This window comes from Lynx canadensis, chromosome D1, assembly GCF_007474595.2.
Source record: "Lynx canadensis isolate LIC74 chromosome D1, mLynCan4.pri.v2, whole genome shotgun sequence".
Classification (NCBI taxonomy): domain Eukaryota; kingdom Metazoa; phylum Chordata; class Mammalia; order Carnivora; family Felidae; genus Lynx; species Lynx canadensis.
The window spans coordinates 113,669,183-113,688,176 of record NC_044312.2 but is presented as its reverse complement, the minus strand read 5'-3'; the positions used below and the strand labels follow the sequence as shown (position 1 = coordinate 113,688,176).

Genomic DNA, 18,994 nt, shown 5'->3' with positions numbered 1-18,994 from the left:
TACATAACACAGCTTCCCTCTGTTCCTGGTTGCTTCTCAGTCGCGTTTCTGACTGTGAGTGGGTCTTGAGTTTCATCAACTGTTTCTCTGATCTTTTGAATTGATCACATGTCTTTTCTTACGCTTATTCTGTTGATTGTTGATTTTATTCTGTGATTATAAAATAAATATAATTTATTCTTAACTCATTCTGTGGCTTATTCTGTGGGTTGGTTTTTGGATGCTAATGTAACCTTGGATGAGTGGATCAGACCTCATCTAGCGTATGTCTTTATAGACAGCGTTGGGTTCAGATTCTTGCTATTATGGGCAGGACATTTGCACCTACAGTTAGGAAAGATTGGCCTGTGATCTGCCTTCTGCTTCATAAAAATCCTCCAAAAGATTTGTATAAAACTGGTGTTATTTCTTCCTTAAATGTTTAGAAGAATCTACTAATAAAATCACCTAGATTTAAAGTTTTGTTTATTTTTTTAAATTTTTAATGTTTATTTTTGAGAGAGAGAGAGACAGACAGAGAGACAGAGTGCAAGCAGGGGAGGGACAGAGAGAGGGAGACACAGAATCTGAAGCAGACTCCAGGCTCCGAGCTGTCAGCACAGAGCCTGACGCGGGGCCCAAACTCACGAACCGCGAGATCATGACCTGAGCCCAAGTCGGATGCTTCACTGACTGAGCCACCCAGGTGTCCCTTGTTTGTTTATTTTGTGCAAAGATGATTAAAATTCCAAATGTAACTTATGTAATTCATACTGGGAACTTTGAAGTTTTTATGTCTTGTGTCTGTTTTTATATATTATGTTTAAGGAATTGATATATATTTTTTTTTCAACGTTTATTTATTTTTGGGACAGAGAGAGACAGAGCATGAACGGGGGAGGGGCAGAGAGAGAGGGAGACACAGAATCGGAAACAGGCTCCAGGCTCTGAGCAGTCAGCACAGAGCCCGACGCGGGGCTCGAACTCACGGACCGCGAGATCGTGACCTGGCTGAAGTCGGACGCTTAACCGACTGCGCCACCCAGGCGCCCCAGGAATTGATATATTTTAACTAAGCTATCAAAATTATGTTTGTACATAATATCCTCTGAGTAGAGTTTTTGATCCTCGAGGTCTATAAAGATGTTCAATTTTTGATCCGTTGGTGATTTGCAGCCCCGGGTTCCCCGGTCACTCTTGCCAAAAGTTTGTCGATGTCATTAGTTTCTTCAGGGAATCAAAATTTGGCTTTGCTGATGTTTTTAACGTAAGGTTCATTTTTTATTTCATTGAGTTATACTCTGTATTCTCTCTTTCTATCAACTTTCTTTGGGTTTAATTTTTTTTTAAACTTCTTAAAACAGAGGTCAACCTCCCTCTTCTCTAATATATACATTAAAGGTCATCAGTTTTTCTCTAAGGGCTTATTCATGGTACCTCAGCCATTCATTTAGCTGTGATATGTGGCATTTTTATCATTATTCAGTTCAAAATACTTTCTGATTCTTAGTAGATTTTTTTATTTGACCTTGTATCATTTAATTTCTAAGACACTTCAGAATTTCTGGTTATCTTTTCCTTATTGATTTTAACTTAATTTCACTGTGGTCAGAGAACCCACCTGTGTGATTGAATTTTTTTTTGAAATTTGTTAGAACATGCTTTTAGAGCCGTGTATATAGTCTGTTTGGGTAAGTGTTCCGTGTGCACTTGGAAAGCTTATGTGCTGTTCAGCCATTGAGAGCAGTGCTCTGTAAATATTGACTAGGTCAGGTTGCCACTCATGTTGTCTAAATTCATCTCTCTGTCTATGGTTTGACTGCTTTTTATCAGTTGCCGACAGAGGTGTATTCAAATCTCCCCCCATGATGGTGCATGTTCTCTTTTACCTTCTAGTTCTGCCAGTTTTGCTTTATGTATTTTAAGATTATGTTTTTAGGTGCATATAGATTTAGAATTGATATCTTCTTACCAGAGTGATGACCTTTTAAATTATGAAATATCCCTCTTTATCTCTGGTTATATTTAAAGTTTACTTTGTGTGATAGGGTTTACCTATACCAGCTCCCTTTTGGCTACACCACGACATCTCTTTTTCTGTCCTTTTGCTGTCACGCTTTCTACATCTTTATATTTTTAGCCCCGTCTGCCAGTGTTGGTCCTTTAATTGGAATGCTTTGTCCTGTTGCAGTGCACGCACTCTGCTGCCTTCCACTCATCCCCCCTTTGTCCCCTCACTTCTTTCTTATCTCCTTTCCTGCTTCTGGGTAAATCAAATATTGATACTATTTAACTTGTATTCTCTGTTAGCTTGTTGCATTTACACATTTGTATTATTCCATCAGTGGTCGACATCTTGACTCATCAGGGTTGACCTCAAATTAGCACTTTTGCCACTTCCCTAACAGCACAAGGTGCTCACAGCTGTGTGACTCCATCAACACCCTCTGCCTTTTATGCTATTTTTATCACACATTTCAGCTATGCTATACAGATACATGTGTGTATCCCATTTTTAACTGCATGCAGATTTAGGATTGATATCTTTCTACCAAACTGACCTTTTTTTTTTCTTCAATTATAAAATATCCCTCTTGATCTCTAGTGATGTTTAAACCTCATGAAACCTCACTATTTAAGTCAATACAAATTTAAACTTTCTCATAAATCTGACTTTTTGTGTCCTTGATTCCTTCCTGTATTCCCATGCTTCCTTCTGGGATCATTTTGCTCTGCCCAGGGAGTCCCCTGAGTCATTCTTCCAATGCGGGTCTCCTAGCAGTGAATTCTCTTGGTTTTGGTTTTCCTTCCTTCCTTCCTTCCTTCCTTCCTTCCTTCCTTCCTTCCTTCCTTCTTTCTTCTTCCTTCCTTCCTTCCTTCTCTCCTTCCTTCCTTCCTTCCTTCCTTCCTTCCTTCCTTCCTTCTCTCCTCCCTTTCTTCTTTCTTTCTTCCTTTCTTTCTTTTTTTCTTTTTCTTTTTGGTAGTAAAATATACATAACATAAAATGTGGCATCTTAACCATTTTTGTGTACAGCTCAGGGGCATTGAGCACATTCACGTGTCATGCAGTTGTCCTCACCATCCATCTCCAGGACTTTTTTATGTTGTGAAATGGAAACTCTGTCCCCATTAAACACCAACTGTCATCCGTCTCCCCCAGCCCCTGGATCCCACCGTCCTGCTGTCTGTCTCTATGAATCTGACTCCTCTAGGGACCTCATCTGAGTAGAATCCTATAGGATTTGCTTACTTTACTTTTGTCTTCATATTTTTTTAATTTTTTAAAATGTTCATTTACTTCTGAGAGAGAGAGACAGAGAGACAGAGCGTGAGCAGGGGAGGGGCAGAGAGAGAGGGAGACACAGGATCCGAAGCAGGCTCCAGGCTCCGAGCCGTCAGCACAGAGCCCGACGCGGGGCTCGAACCCACGACATCATGACCTGAGCCGAAGCCGGACGCCTAACACTCAGGCGCCCCAACTTTCATCTTCATATTTCAGGGTATATTTGATGGGTCTCGAATGCTTCCCTGTGCACTTTAAAGATGTCACCCAACTTTCATCCAGTCATCAGGATAATGGGCCATCCCCTCCTCCACTGCTCCCATGACCTTCCCTGTTGCTCAGCGGCATCGCTCTCATAAGCCCAAGGATCTAAAGAGCTGTCTGAATCTGCGGCCTGATGTGTTCCATCGTTTCTGGAAAATTCTCAGCCGCCGAGTCTCCACTTGTCCCCTCTCCTTCTGGGACTCCACACGTACACGAACTTGTAACCAGATGTCCCTCGTCTTACCTTTTTGTGTGTGTTTAATTCTGCTGTGTCCCCGTGCTCCCACCTGCCTGTGCCCTTCCGGTTCTCGCGTGCCCACGCTGCCATCAAATTCATCTGCTGCCTTCTTCCCCTCCATCCTTGTCCTTCCGGTTCTAGAATTTCCACTCTATTATTTTCACCGCAGGTTTCATCTCTCTGGTGAAATTCCCCTTCTATCTTCTTGAACCCATGATCTTGATTCTTTTTAAGCTTATTTATTTATTTTGAGAGAGAGGCAGTCTGGTGAAATTCTCCTTCTATCTTCTTGAACCCATGATCTTGATTTTTTTTAAGCTTATTTATTTATTTTGAGAGAGAGGCAGGGCGCGTGCATGTGTGCACAAGCAGCGGAGGGGCAGAGAGAGAGAGAATCCCACGCAGGCTCCTTCCTGTCAGCGCAGAGCCTGACTCGGGGTTCGATCCCACCAGTGGTGAGATCGAGCGTTGGACATCTAACCGACTGAGCCACCCAGGTGCCCCTGCCGTGGTTAAAGTCCTCATCTAAAAGCTCTGAAGCAAACCATAGCTGTCTGTTTGCTCATGCGTCCGTGGGTCAGCATTTGGGCTGCTCGTCCGGTGGTCTCCCTTGGGCTCGTCTGGGCAGGACTGGGTGGTCTCCTCCAGCCACACGTGTCTGGAGCTGCCCGGCTGGCAGCCCGGCAGCAGCCTCGCTCAGACACATCCGTGGGGCAGCAGCGTTCCAACAGGATGACGGTGGGAGCTGCGAGGTCTCAAGATCACGGCTCAGACTCACGGCCCTCTCCCACCACGGGGGACCTCACCTCTTGCTTGGGAGAACTACAGAAGATCTTGACCCGTCTTCAGTCCGCAACAGGCTGTCGTCGGGCCATAAGTCCCAGCACAAGGTTCACTCACCCCTACAGGACACGTCAGAGTCTCATGTGATGAGTGACGACATCCGCCCTTGTTTCCTGCCTTTGTCCAATGCCCGGTCCTCAAACCAGAACCGTGTGTTTGAGGGTCTCGGGGCACCTGCGTGGCTCACTCGGTAGAGCGTCTGACTCTTGATTTCGGCTCGGATCATGATCCCAGGGTCGTGGGGTCCAGCCCCGCATGGGGCTCCGCACTGCGTGCGGAGCCTGCTTGGGGTTCTCTCTCTCCCTCTCTCCACCCCCCGACCCCGCTTGTGCGTGCACATGCTTGCTCGCTCTCTCTCTCTCTCAAAATAGAAAATAAGATAAATAAAAATAAAAAATTTAAAAAGACCACAACCCGTTTTCTTGCTCACGATTCTGTGGCTCAGCAATTTGGGGTCAGCTCGGCTGGGCGGTCGTTCCGCCGGCTTCGTGTGCGTGTTCGTGCGGGTGCGGCCATCTGGCGGCTTAACCGCGGCTGGATGGTCAGGGGCGGCCTCGCTCGTGTGTGTGTCGCTTGATGCTGGCTCTTGACTGGGGGTCCCCGCTCTCCTCCGTGCGGCTGCCCCGGCCAGCCGGCTCAGACGGGTTCACGCGGCCGCGTTCCAGGAATGCTGGCTTCCCAGCATTCTTTTTGTCGGAACAGGCGTCAGGTTCCCCCAAACTCGCAGAGTGGGAAGAGCAGAGCCGTCTCTTGATGGAGCAGCTATGAGTACGCAGCACATCGCCTGTGCCACATCCTTAGATCTGTTTCTGTGGTCTGTTTTCTCCCTTGGTTGTCGGTCTTTTGAGCGTAAAAACCCACGTACAGGCTCCCTGCTGTCTCCCCGCAGATGATCTGGTCTTCCTCCAGTGTGGAAAGGGCACAGGGCAGGGCGCTTTGCTCCGGGTGGAGACTGAAATGATTTGAGGCCATAGGGGTCTCGACTGAAAGCTTGGGGAGTCCCAGGGTCCCATCTCCTGGGTAGACCCTGAACCCCAGTGCTCCTCTCCGCAGTGACATAAGCCTGCAAGCTGTCTGCTTAGCTTTTTACCCTCCTAGAATCTTACCCCACGCCTGTGCAGCTTAATCCACAAATGCTTCAAGGGGACATCCTGTGAAAGGGGGCTCACGGCTCAGGGGCTCCCGTCCCCCCCAAGTCCTGGGTGTCTTTGTGGCCCTGGACTCCCCTGTCTGTCTCCCCAGCCCGACGAGCCTAGCTCTGTGTGCTACACGACAAATGCATCAGTGCTCAAAGGAGGAGACGTGCGGCCACACGCACGGCCCGTGTGGTCGGTCTCTTTTCCGGGATCTCAACCCTTCACATCGCTGTGTCGCCCCACAGCCGTCACACCACTGTGCTGGTTTGTTCCTTCATCTCGTGGGGGTTCTTGGCAGAGGTCGGGTCACACGCGGGCTGCGTGGCCGAAGCCGCACGGCTTCCGTGCAGGTGTATTTCCTTCTAGACGTCTTTCTATGCACGCCATCAGCCATGTTTCTGGAAGGATCTTTGTTTCTAGAAGGGACTTGACAGGGGAGACAATACAATCTCCTGACACAGTGGCTCAGGCAGTGACTGCCTCTGGCTTGTTCCTCCTGTAGCCCTTACATTTTCCGAGCACGTGCCCATGTGTGGCGACAGGGAACGTCCCAGCGGAGAGGGGCTTCAGGCACCCGCTGTACTCCTTCCCCATTATACTGGTGAGGAGCCTGAAGGCCCAAGGGTGGAAAGAAGCTTCTGTGGTTCTGCTGTGAGTTAGGGGCACAGCCCGTATGAACCCAGGGCTCTGACTCCCGCACCATTTCCAAGCAACAGACGAGGCAAGGGTCCCTCTGGGCTCATCCTGCTGGCTAAAAGCTTCTCGCCTCTGGCCTGCCCCCTTCCCCTGCCAGGATGGAGTCTCGAAGACCTCCATCCCGTGGGGTGAACATCCTCCGCGTTTCTGGAAGGGCCCAGCCTGCACGCAGGAGGCACTTGGGAAGACGCCGAGACGCTGAGAGCGCCGGGCGCAGGATGACCGTCCCAGGGGGGCCACTCATGCCTCTTCTCCATTCTCTGCCACAGGCTGCGGGAGCACCATCGGGCCACCATCAAGGTCATCCGGCGTATGCAGTATTTTGTGGCCAAGAAGAAATTCCAGGTGAGTCCTACGCTCAGCCCTCCTGCCCTTGGCCAGCCCCGGCAGCCGCTTGTCCACCCTCGGCCAAGACTACGAGGCCTCCATACCTACCACAGCCTAGACCTGACCCTTCACCCATCAGATACCCTGAAACAATGTCATTCTCCACCCCTAAGACAGCGGGCCCCTGGGAGGACACTGCCTCAGGGGCTCACGCAGCCCTCCCCTAGGTGACTGACTGATGATGGCAATGACATACAGTGTGCCAAGCCCGCCCCACGTCACCTGGGCAGGAAGTGGGGTCCCCTAGACCCTGGAGCCCCATCCCACGCCGTCAGTGCTCCTGGCCCTGTTCTCCACCACCCCCCACGTGAGTCAGGAGAACGGAAGGGAAGCCCGGCCCTGCCTGCCCCAGGGGGGTGGCCCACCTTTACAGGGAGAGGTGGGGGGCTCCTCGGCTGGTGGGGCTGGAGCCCGAGGGCTCCCGTCCCCCATCAGCTGTCCGTCCAGGCCTGGGTCTTCTGGGGCCCCCAGAAGAAAGCCAGCTGGTAGCAGGCACAGCTCCTTCCTCCTGCTGTGGGGACAGTCCTTGGTCTGAGGAGGTCTCGGGCTCAGCCCTCACTCTGAGAGCATGTAGACTTCAGAAACGGGGACCCGCGGGGCTGCTCATTCTCTTTCCAGAAGGCTTGGCCACCAGCGCCTCTAAAAAGTGACTGCCCGCTGGAATGGGGGTTGGGGGCCACCCAGAGCAGTGGCAGCGTCCAGAGCCCCAAGCAGGGAAGGGCGGGGGCTGACCTGCTCACTTCCCCCAGCGCGGACCCCGCAGGGCTGGGGCGAGAACCCGCGCCCCTGTGTCCTGCTCCCGGCTGCGGATTCCACGCGGCCCCTTCGGCAGAGCCCACACCCACCTGGGCCACGGAGCCCGACTCGGTGGGGGGTTCTGGAGGCAGGTCCACGGCGGTTCTTCCCCATCCGTAACGGGAACCAAGAGCCCAAGAGATTGGCGTGAGACGGCGTCCTCCCGTCCCGCACACGGCCGTCACACGCGGCCGGCTTTTGGGGAGCATCTTCCCCAGAGACGACCACCACTGATCCGAGCCCCAGGAGCGCCCCTCGGCGAGCCTCCCGCCCCCCACTAACGAGCGGCGTGCAGCTGCGGGAACCCCCTCCAGGGGTCCGGTCTGGGCAGGACCAAGGGGACCCCGGGAACACCAGACATCAGCCTGGTGGAGCAGAGGGCTCCGTGGGGCATCTTCCAGGATGGGGATGGCCCCCAGCCCGAGAAGCCAGGCCCCTGAGGCTCCAGGGCCGGGCCTACCGCCTGAGCACAGCAGGAACAGTGGTGGGGGTCGGCTGTGCCAGGGTGGACAGCGGGCTTCCGGGGGGGGGGGGTGCTGTTGCCAGGATTTAAGCACACCCAGCACGGCAGGCAGAAACTGGGGGTTTCTGGCAGGCCCCGGTCGGGGGTAACGCGGGCAGCTTCCCGCTCAGGACAAAGTTTGTCCCTGGCAGACGGGGTTCAGGGGCTGGAGCTGACTCGGGGAGCACCCTGTCCCTGACATGCAGGCGAGAAAACTACCCGCTCGCATCAGTAGGGGCAGTAGGGGCCCTGTACTTCCTTCCAGGCTGGGGTTCCCCTTGCCTGCCGCACAACACGGGCCAGGGCCCTGCAAGTGGCCTGGGAGGCCCCCAGAAGCAGGCCGGGCAGCCCCACCTTCCCTGCTCTCTGACGCACCCCTGTGCACAGGACCCTTGGGGGCCTCGAGTAAAGCAGGTGGGGCCCTTTGAATGGAGAGGCTCTGAGTGCCTCGCGATTTGTTCTTGCGGGGTACACGGGCTCTCAGGCAAGGCGGGGACAGGGGCGGCCTCAGCCTCACCAGCTGGCCCTTGTTGCCAGGGAGGGACAGGGACGGGGGGAAGGGACCCACAAGGTAGTGGTGGGGGGGAGGGGGGAGCCCCTGGCAGGGAGGAGCTCTGCAGGGCTCCGGCCCAGGCCCAGCTGTCAGGGATGCCTTCCCTTCCCCCCACAACAGCCTGTCTGTCTGTCTGCCTGCGCCCGCACCCCGCCCCGCCCCCAGCCTCAGGGGCCGCAGACGTGGCGGGTGGCCCCCCGCCTGCCTCGCTGGCTGGCCGATAAGTGCCCGGCGGGCCGCCCCTGTGTCTGGCCAGAGGAGCCAGAGCCTCGTAGGCCTCCGAGTTTGCCTTGAACTCCCGTGTCCACCGTCGGTCAGTCTGGTCGGCCCTGCATTATCTCAGCTCATCTCAGGCTCCGGCTGCTGCGGCTGGAGGAAACTAGCTCTGGAGAGAAAGCTGAGATGGTTTCTGCAGCTGGGCCCCAGGCAGCCCCTTTGACAGAGGCCTCCAGGAGTGGGGACCAGACCCTGGGGGGCTCATCCGTACTAAGAGAAGTCTCAGAGGGCCTGGGGCCCCACTGGGCCACGGGCCCTGGGTCTCAGCCGGCGTCACTGACCCCTCTGTGGTCTACGCTCTGACCAAGGTGAGGTGGGCGGGGCCGTGCCCAGCAGCCTTACCCCGAGCCACGCCCAGAGAGCCGCCCCCTCCTCTGCGGGCGTACACGCTCCCGCACTCCCGTGCCTGCCCAAAGGCACATTTGTGCCCACCAAAGTCCCAACACGCTCAGGTGCCCAGGTCTCCCTACACGCCACCCTCCACGACCTCCAGCCTGTCTGGGAGCCCGGCACAGGGATGTGCCCCTCCCCAGGCCAGGCCTGCACCGCCTTGAACTCTGAAGCCAGCCGGTGCCCCAGCCTGCCCCAGACCTCACCGCATGCCTGTAGGTGCCACATGCCTCACAAAGCGTTTTGGCCCACAGCAGGCTGTCATGACTCAGGGCCGCCTTCAGCGTGCACCAAGGAAGAGCTCAGACTCTTACAGAAGGGACGAGCAGACATTCCCATTCCCATCTTGCAGAAGGGACGGTCAGGGATCGGCATCCCCCATCGCACAGAAGGAAAAACCAAGATCTGGGGACATTAGCACTAGCCCGTACCCAAGTGTTGTTTTGATGACCGTCACTCAGCTCAGTGTGGACGGCCTGGAGTCCCAGCCCGTGCCCGACCCTGTGATGTCGGGACAGGCCTGGCATGCGGCCCACAAGGTGACACGGGTGGTTCTGGGGCCCCGCACGGTTGCAGGTCCTTCTGTTGGGGGCACAGCTATGGTTTAGGGAAGATCAGGGCAATCCCAGTCCCGCCAATCTCAGGGTCCTGACTCGGGGCCCGGAGAAGGACTGTATGTTGCCTGTGAGGGCCCCCCCGGTAGATCGTGTGGGGCGCAGGAACCCCCTGGGCCCCTGGGAGGGGGAGGCCTCTGCCTTGGACCTCTCCTTGGACCTCCTTGGACCTGGCAAGCATAATGCCAGGGTGCCCGTGTTGAGTGCAGGGCCCCTGGGCATGTCAGAAGGGTACCCAGGGATCTGAAGGAGGTGCCCTCAGGGGGGCCCGTCTTTCTGGGAAAGCAGGGGTGGCCACGCCCTCAGACTAGGGTAGCCCCAGTCTCGGGGGGAGAGGGCACCCCAAGGAGGGGAGGCCTCAGGTGGGCAGGGGGACATGTCCCCAGGGGCCCCCAGGCTCGAGAGCCGGCCCTGACATCGGGTGGGGTATCTGCACCTCATTCCTTCTTGGCCTCTGACCCAGCCGGCCTGCTGCACCAAGATGTCCGGGCCTTTGCCCTCCTCAGCAAGAGGCAGCACCCCCAAACTCATTGCTAACGTGGACTCTTCAGTGCTAACGAGGACCCTGGGCCCTTGGGTAGGCGGGCTCTGTGTCCCCAACGCGGCTCTGGCTGGCTTGTGTGGGTGAAGGGCCTCCTGGGCCGTCGAACCCCCATCCAGCCGGCCTGCTGCTACCTGGGGGAGACCCTCAGCCCACGGGCTCCTGGGAACGGGGCCATAAATGCGGCTTGAGGTTTCACTGGCATCATAAGAAGCCTCATTCTCTCTGTTGTGGTTTCTGGTGATTTCACCTGAGCCCCACGTGCATTTACGGGCTCAGAGCTGGCACCAAGCCCAGGTGCCTTGGGGTCAGCTGCCCTGCCCTGCGCGGCCCCAGGCTTGCTGTGCAAACAGCCCCTCCGCCCTGGCGGCCTCAGAAGCCCGGCAGGCGGCCTGTGCCAGAGAGCAGGCACGGCTGGCTGAGGCTGTCACCTGAGGCCACCTCCACCTGCCGCGGAGACTACCTGGGAAGAGGGCAGAGCGCCCCCCCCCCCCCGCCGCCTCCCTGAGAACGGTGGGCGCACCTGTCCGCGAGTGTGTCCAGGCTCAGCTTGGGGCCAGGGGGACAGTGGCTGCACAGAGCTGTGTGTGCCCATCAGCAGGACCAGCTCTTCCCAAGAAGAGGCTGGCAACCAGGAAAGGGAAAGCAGGCAGGCCCCTGCGGTGAGTGAGCCGGAAGCTAAGGCCCAGAGAGGCCAAGCGCCGGCCCGGGATCACCCAGCCCCAGTGACCAAGACTGGAGCAGCCGAGCCACTGGAGAGGGCGTGCTGGGCCAGCACTGCCCTGTTGGGCCCCAGGGGTAACCTCCTTAAACCCACAAGGGGCCCCTGGAGGCGGGCGGCTTCTCTGCGAGTTGCCCGCAGGGCCCCGGGGTGACGCATCTTTCCGCCCTGCAGCAAGCGCGGAAGCCCTACGACGTGCGGGACGTCATCGAGCAGTACTCCCAGGGCCACCTCAACCTCATGGTGCGCATCAAAGAGCTGCAGAGAAGGTGGGCGCTGCTGCCGGGATCGCAGGACAGGGAGGTCGGCGGGGTGGGGGGTGGGGCCCCCTCCCGCCCGCACCGGCCTGGCGGCCCCTGCTCCACACCCCCCCCCCCACCGCTCCCCCGCGCGACCCTGGGCAGCCCTTCCCACCGCCCGACCCACAGCACGGGCCCCCTACCCCCCACTTCCAGGCAAGGGCCAGGCCCCGCCCCAGGACACGCCCACCGCCTGGGAGACTGCCAGGGGCAAAGTCCCGCCCCCCCCGGGTCTGCACCCTGGGCTGTCCCAGTCCTAGACCCGGAGCCGCGAACCCTAAGTACTGGGGGCCACCGTGTTCCAGGCTCTGGCTTCGAGCCCGGAGCCCTCGTGCCCATGGAGGCAGAATGGTCCTTGGGCCCTGCGCAGGCTCAGGCCGGCTGTGCCTCTACCGCGGGCTAGCCTGGGAACCCAACGGCCTGTGTCACAGGGTATGGCTGGGACACCGCGCCTGTCCTCGGGCTGCTCCCCACCCCGCCCAGCCCCATGGCTAACCCGCCCTAGGGATATGAAGCCCACCCATCTCGGCAACCTGGCCTCGCTCTGGAAGGGCTCACTCGCGGGACGTTCTCTCTGAGTGTGGCTGAGGCACCTGGCCTGGGCCGCGTACAAGACAATGACAGGACACTGGGCAGTCCTGAGGCCCTGCGCTGCCCAGGGGGTACGTCTAAGGGGCTTTCCAGCCACTGCTCCCCACCTCTGAGCCCCCTGCCCCTAGTAGTACAGCCTCTGGGGCCTGGAAAGCCCCCGGCAGCTTTGTGGGTGCCCCCGAAAGGGGTGGGTGGCTTGTCGCGCTGCTGGGCACCTTGCCTGTCCACCCACCAGTGGGCTGAGTGCATGCGCGGTGCCCAGGCCCAGCATGAGCTCGTCCCCGTCTGTCTCCCTCCCAGGCTGGACCAGTCCATCGGGAAGCCGTCCCTTTTCATCTCTGTCTCAGGTGGGTTCCCACGTCAACGTAGGGTGGCCAGCACCTTCACCTGCCTCTCCCCACCAGAATAGGCCACCAGGGCCTCAGAGGTACAGGACACTCAACACGCCAGAGGGGACCAGGTGGACCCAACCCTGAGCCAAGTGCCCTGGAATTACGCGCCCTACAAAGAAAGTTTCAGTTAGTGCAAGGAACCACGTGGGTCCCTTTAAACAGCAGGCCTTCTGGGCCATCAAAGATCTAGAGGTAGAAACGTGACCCGTATCCTATGAAGGAGGAGACCCGGGGAAGGGGGCTCGGGGGGTGAGTAGCCAGCCCAGAGCCCGAGGGACCATCAGCAGCAGTGAGGGGGATGCCATTCTCCAGCTCTGACTCCTCGTGTCCTCTGGAGCGGGGCTACGGTCACACTAGGAAGTTCCTTGGGATCGGCCTAGCCCAAGTTCAAGCGGGAGCCGTGGCTCACACAGGGGCCAGAAGGCAGGGCAGCTCGGCCTGGGCAGAGCTAGTGCAGCCTGGGGCGGGGGACAGGGGGCACAGAAGGTCCACGTACGTTCCCAGACCACCGCGATAAAGCAAATATCGCAATAAAGTGAGCCGAAGGATTTTAGGGTTTCGCAGTGCACGTAAAAGTTACGTTTACATCATATTGTAGTCTACTGTGTGCGACGGCATAGGTCTGCAAAACCAACGTGCACGCCTTAATTAAAAAGAACTTTGTTGCTCAGAAGTGCAAACCGTCATCTGGGCTCTCAGCGAGTCCCGTCACTGATGACAGATCACCAAAACCAAAACAAATGTAAGAGTAATAAAAAAAACGTTTGAAATAGTGCAAGAATGACTGAGTTGTGGGGGCGCCTGGGTGGTCACAGACCTGAAGAGGCAGTGGGCCACGGGGCTCCCTGCCCAGCCCACGTCTGGAGCTCCCAGCAGGGAAGAGCTCGCAGAGATGTCCTCCCAGGTGAGCCCCCCACCCCCGTCACCCTGCTCTCTGAGGCCCTGCCCCGGTGCCAACACGCGTCCCTGATTCTGGTGCTCTACCCCACAGAAAAGAGCAAGGACCGGGGCAGCAACACCATTGGGGCCCGCCTCAACCGGGTAGAAGACAAGGTAGGCGCGAGGGGCCCGGCCCCCCACCGGCTCTGCCGGTCACCGTCCCGGGGGCTGGCACCCGCGGTGGCCGTTCGCTCTCCCACATCCGTCCTGAGCTGCCGTGCGGGATTCCGGGGGTGCTAGGGGGCTGCGGGCCTCCCTGCCCCCTCCTCCTGTGCTCAGTGCGGTTTGCACGGCCCCGGGAGCTCCCCGAGATCCGGCTCACATCCACCCCCCCCGGATGAAGCTGGGCGTCGGTCCCCTGGCGCCTGGTTTGTAGACCTCTGGCAAGGGGCTTCTTTACTGACCAGCGGCAGCCGGTGCCCACGGGCCCCTCCCGATGAGCGCGGGGGGCGGGCAGTGCCGTCTGGGGGAACATCAGAGGTGCTGACCGTGGCTCGCAGGGGCATCATCGTGCGTGGGCAGGGAGGAAGGGCGGCGCGCTCGAGGACCCGCGGCTGTAGGGTTCTGACGGAGATGGTGGCCGGGCCAGCCAAGGCCCTGCTGGGCGGCCAGGTGGGACCCCGGGCCCGGGATTCCAATTCTGTGCCGCAAAACCCGTGCTCCCTCTGCCCCAGGCACAGGGCGCTCGGCCCCCCAGGATGCCCCCACTCCCCCAGCAGCCTTGCGGGCCTCTCAGCCCGGGGGGCCTCTTCCCGGGGTGCCCTGGGGGCCGAGGGAGGCTCTGGGGAGTGGGAGGGCCTTTCTCAGGCTCAGGCCCACCCTGTGAAATCTCTGTGGTCTGGAGCGGGCTGTTATCTTGCCCGACAGCTCGTCCGTCTACACGGGCTTTATCTGAAAGTAGCTGGGAGGCTAAAAATAGAGGAATTTCTGCTGGGCAGGGCCTGTGTCTGCCGCTCGGTTTCCCCGGCAACGCCGGGCTCTGGCCCGCTTTCAGCCCGCCGCAGCTGAGTGGGCGGGCAGGGGTGCAGCTCCGTGTTCCCACCCGGGCGCCGGTCCGCAGCGTCACCACCTCCCCACCTGCTCCATCTGCCCCCGGCCCGGGCTGGCAGCTGGGCCGTGACACAGTGTGGGACCAGGCGGGGGCCGGGGGGGAGCACTGTCCAGGTGCCACAGGGACCCTCACTCCGGGCCTGGCCAGCTGACACATTTGACCCTGCCGCGGGGCCTGGCCCTCTGGCCAGTGCAGGCCCGAGGCGGGCGGGTACCTGGCCTGCTCTCACCCGGTGGCAGACAGCCCTGCCTGGCAGGACGGGACCAGTCGGGAGGTACCAGAGGCCCAGGGACCCTGGGCTTCGCCGCTGCAGTGAACAAGGTGTATCCTTGGCACTCTCTCTTCTTTGTGCGTGGGGCCAGGGGCTCGGGGCTGCCATGCCCTTCTAGAAGCAGCTGGTGGCCACACTCAGTGCAGCAGGCCAGGCATCTGTGTGGGGGCTTCTAGACGCCCAAGGAAGCAGAGCTCGAGCAAGGAATAGACCCAGGCCCCTCTCCCCGACCTCCGCACCCAGCCCTGGAACCCCGGCCCCCACAGCCGACAGGAATTATGGCGGCCCGTGGGTGCATGAGCCTTCCTGCCCCCGACGGCCCCGGGAGTGGCCCCTGTTCCGCCAGCTTCCAGATGTGCTCGCCTCTCCTTGACCCTCTGCCCTGCTGTTCTCGGCCTTTCTCACAGCTCTGCCCGCCAGGTCTCAGGACAGGCCACCCCTTTAAACTCAGACTGAGCCGGGTGTCCTCTGGGGGCGACAGTGGGTAGGAGACAGGGTCTCGGGGAGCAGCACCCCCTCCCCAGGCTGGAGCAACGGCATCCAGCAGCCTGCGGGGTCTGAGGACCAGGACGCAGAACCATGGTTGGCTGAGGTGGGGCCAGCGCTGGCCTTGGGGAAACAGAGCTACGTGCCCGCGTTTCTTCAGATCTGAACAACAAAGAAGTGTTTTCCGGAGTCCCTGATCCCTGGCGACAAGGTTTGGGAACAACGCCCCCAGTGGCCTCGGCACCCGGGAGAGGGGCCGTGGCTGGGCGGTAAGACTCGGACGTCCACACGGGCGGCGATTCGGGAGGCCAGTTCTGGGCGGTCTCCACCCCCTCCTGCTGTAGGGACCGGCTCGGGCTGAGAGGTGGCCTCATCTGCTCGGGGTCGCCACAGTCCCGGGCAGGCCGTGCTCCCCGCCCAGCCTCAGCCCCACTGTCATCCCTCAAGGCGCTGCTGGAGATGGGCTGCCCTGGGCAGAGGCCACCCCTCGGCCTGCCCCGGCCCTCCCCCACCGCCGGCCCATGCCCCCTCGGGGGACAGGCCCTGGGAAAGGGCCTCGCCAGGTCCAGAGGGCAGAGTGGCACGTCCCGGGCCCCACATTATCACAGTTATCGCTGGGCCCATCGGGACTATAAACAACCCCCCGAGCAATCCTGCTGACTGCAGGAAGCCGGGGGCAGGAAATCCCTGGGCCTTCCCTAACCCCACCGCCACCGGGCCGGCCCTCGGGCCTCAGCGGTCTGGGTACCCTGTCCCGGGCAGGCTCTCGGAGCTGCAGGCCAGAGGCTGGAGGAGGAGGGGGAGAGGGGCGTCTGGGCTGCACGGCTGCTGGCCCCCATTCTCGGGAACGGATCGGTTCCAAAGACCAGGGGTCTGGGGTGTCCACTTGCAGGGAAAGCTAGCTCAGCTTGTCCGGGGAGGGGGGGGGCTCAATTTCCCTGCAAAGAGCCCCCTTTCCTTATGTCCAGGCCAGGGGGCCACATGGGACAGAAGGGCCCATGTACTCACTGCCCGAGCCCTCGTCACGGCTCGTGCGTGGCAGTGGAGGCTTCCCCCAGCTCAGAGCCCCCACCCGTCTGTTCCCGCCCCTGGCTGCCGAGCATTCCCACCCCACGGCCTGTGCCCCCATGGGCCTCCCCCTCCAGACGGCCGGGAACCTGCCCCCCACCCCGGCCTCCCTTCAGTAGTGAAAGCAAACGGTGTGAACCGCTCTTTGCACGCTTCTGTTTAAAAAGCCACCCCGTGCTCCTCCGTGCTGCCTGTATTCCGGAAAGGACTTGTATGTGGCCAAGCCAATCCTTTCTTACAGGTGGGGAAACTGAGGCCCGGAGAGGTGGAGCGCTTGCCCAGGGTCACACAGCTGGCTAGGTGAAGAACCGGTCCCAGCGGAGGCCACAGAGGGGTCGGGGAGCTGAGGTGCAGAGACAGAGGGAGCCAGAAAGTGCTTCAGAAACACGGAAATATGAGGGGTCTGTTGGAGGAGAGGCCGGGTATAAGCGTGGAGGGCCAAGCGGGGGGCAGGCTGGGGCTGGGGAGCGGGGGGCAAGCAGTAAGGTCCGGAGGCCGAGCCGCCCAGGGGAGCGGCACAGATTCAGACAGGCCCTGGAACACGAGTCCTGAGAACACGGCCCCTGCCCGGCCCCCGGCTCCCGGCTCTTCCAGGGCTGCTCAGAGGACAGGCGTGCCCTTGGCTCCCTGGGGACTCCCTGGGGAAGACTGCTCCAACCTTCCTCCCCGTGTGTATTCTTAGCTCGGTCCTCAGGACCCGCCGCACCGTTTATGTTGAGCCCTGTTTATTTTGCAAGTTCAGTTCGTGCTGCTTTTGCTGATACGAGGAACACGGTGGGCTGGGGCCGGGAGCATTTCTTTCTTCTCTGTTTCTGCCAGAAACGTCCACGGCTTAAAGCCTGGAAGGCCTGGGTTTGCAGGCCCCGGTTCAGAGGGTGTGGGTGGGAAGGGGCCCCCCAACACCTGACCCTCCTTCCGCAGGCTCCCGTCCCAGGCCCTGGCCAGGCATACCTTTCCCCTGGACACGAAAGCCCCCCGCCACAGCTGCCCTGGCCCCCTCCCCTCGGATCAGATAAGCCCGGCTACCCAGGCCTTGAAGTCTGCACCAGACTCGGCTCCCTTGCTCTGGCCTAATCCCCCCAGCCGCCAGCTGGCCTGAGGCCCCATCCTCCCAGCAACCCCCTCCCCGCTCACCCCCAGGAGCCGCCTTGATGCCCTGCCCTGCTGCTCACCACGGCCTCCCCGCAGCCTCTAGGTGTTTGTCCTCTCCCACTAGGTGATCGTCCGGCTGTCTGTTTGGTCTCTGGCCTCACCCACCCCCACCTCACATTGTGCATCATTTCCCAGGCGCTGCTGAAACCCGCTGGCTAGTATTTGCTTCAGGAGTTGTGCATTGGCATTTATGTGCGAGATACACACACAACCTAACTGTCCTTTTTCTGTGCTGTCTTCGGCAGGTTCTGGTATGAAATTTACGTGAGCCTCGCTGAGTGGGCCGAGAGGTGTTCCCTCTTTTCCTGTATTCTAGAATATTTTACTTAGAATTAGGATTTTTTTTTCTCCCTTGAATGTTTAGTGACGTTTAAAGGTAAAGCCAGCTAGGCCTGGTGCTTTCTTTGCAGGAAGACTTCACGTTCTAAGTCAGTGGCCTCAACGGTTGTAGGACACAGGTTTTCCATCTCTTCTTGTGTCAGTTTTGTTGAGTTGTACGTTCTAGAAATGTGTACATTTCTTCTCAGTTTTCCAACTTACTGGCATTATCGTTTTATTTTTTGACTTTTTACTTAATTATTTTGAGAGAGAGAGTGTGTGAGTGGGGGAGGAGCAAAGAGAGGGAGAGAGAAAATCCCAAGGAGGCTCCGCTCTGTCGGTGCAGAGCCCGACACGGGGCTCAGACTCACGAACCGTGAGATCATGACCTGAGCTGAAATCAAGAGTCGGAAGCTTGACCGACTGAGCCCCCCAGGTGCCCCCTGGCATTATCATTCTAATGCCTGTATCCTCAGTAACTAGGAACCTTTCTTAATTGCCAATATCGTTTATTTTGCCTTCACGTTTTTTCCCATTGGTTGAGCTTGCCAACTACTTGTCGATAATAAATTCATTAATATTAGTGAAAAAAATAAAAAACTTTTGACCTTGTTGATCCTTACTATTGTAGGTTTCCATTTCGTTTCATTTGCTTCCTCCTATTTACATGGCCTTAACATGGCTCATTCTCTTCTTAGGTGGATAGTTACTAATTTTCAGGCTTTCTAGATTTCTAAGATGTGAATTTAAGGTTATACATTTTCCTCTGAATACCACTTAAAGTGCATCAACCAATTTTGATATATAGCGTTTAAATTTAATGTTCATTCCCTTATGTTTTTCTGATCTCCATCATGACCCCTTATCTGCCCCAGCAGCTATTTACAGCCTGACCTTTGTCATTGGTAGAATTGTGGGAGCTTTCTAATCTCACTTGTCAGAGAAAGTGATTGGGTGACATCAGTCCTTTGAAATACTGTGACACGTGTTTTGTACAATAAGTCACCCATTCTTCTAACTGGACCTTCTGTACTTGAATGCCATGTGTCTCCTGACGTTGTCGGGTGCAGGGTTATATTTATGTCCATTAGGACAAGGCGGCTAATCGTTTTCTTGAAATCTATATTCTCACTGGAATATTGTTATCTACCCAATCCATCACTCCCGAGAAATACAACAAAATTCCGACTGTTGTGGAGAATTTAGTGT

The 18,994-nt window shown here is 58.0% G+C and overlaps 1 protein-coding gene across 10 annotated transcripts in view; it reads left to right on the top strand.

Annotated features, from left to right (window-relative positions):
- KCNQ1 (potassium voltage-gated channel subfamily Q member 1) overlaps window positions 1–18,994 on the top strand; it is a 321,029-nt gene that overhangs the window by 234,003 nt on the left and 68,032 nt on the right. For 6 of the 10 annotated variants that reach the window (XM_030331346.1, XM_030331336.1, XM_030331338.1 and 3 more), the window contains 4 exons: window positions 6,709–6,784; window positions 11,393–11,487; window positions 12,409–12,455; window positions 13,492–13,553. In XM_030331346.1, coding sequence (XP_030187206.1) covers window positions 6,709–6,784; window positions 11,393–11,487; window positions 12,409–12,455; window positions 13,492–13,553 — 280 coding nt within the window. The remainder of the gene's footprint in view (window positions 1–6,708; window positions 6,785–11,392; window positions 11,488–12,408; window positions 12,456–13,491; window positions 13,554–18,994) is intronic. The other 4 variants (XM_030331340.1, XM_030331343.1, XM_030331339.1 and 1 more) reach the window with 1 other exon arrangement.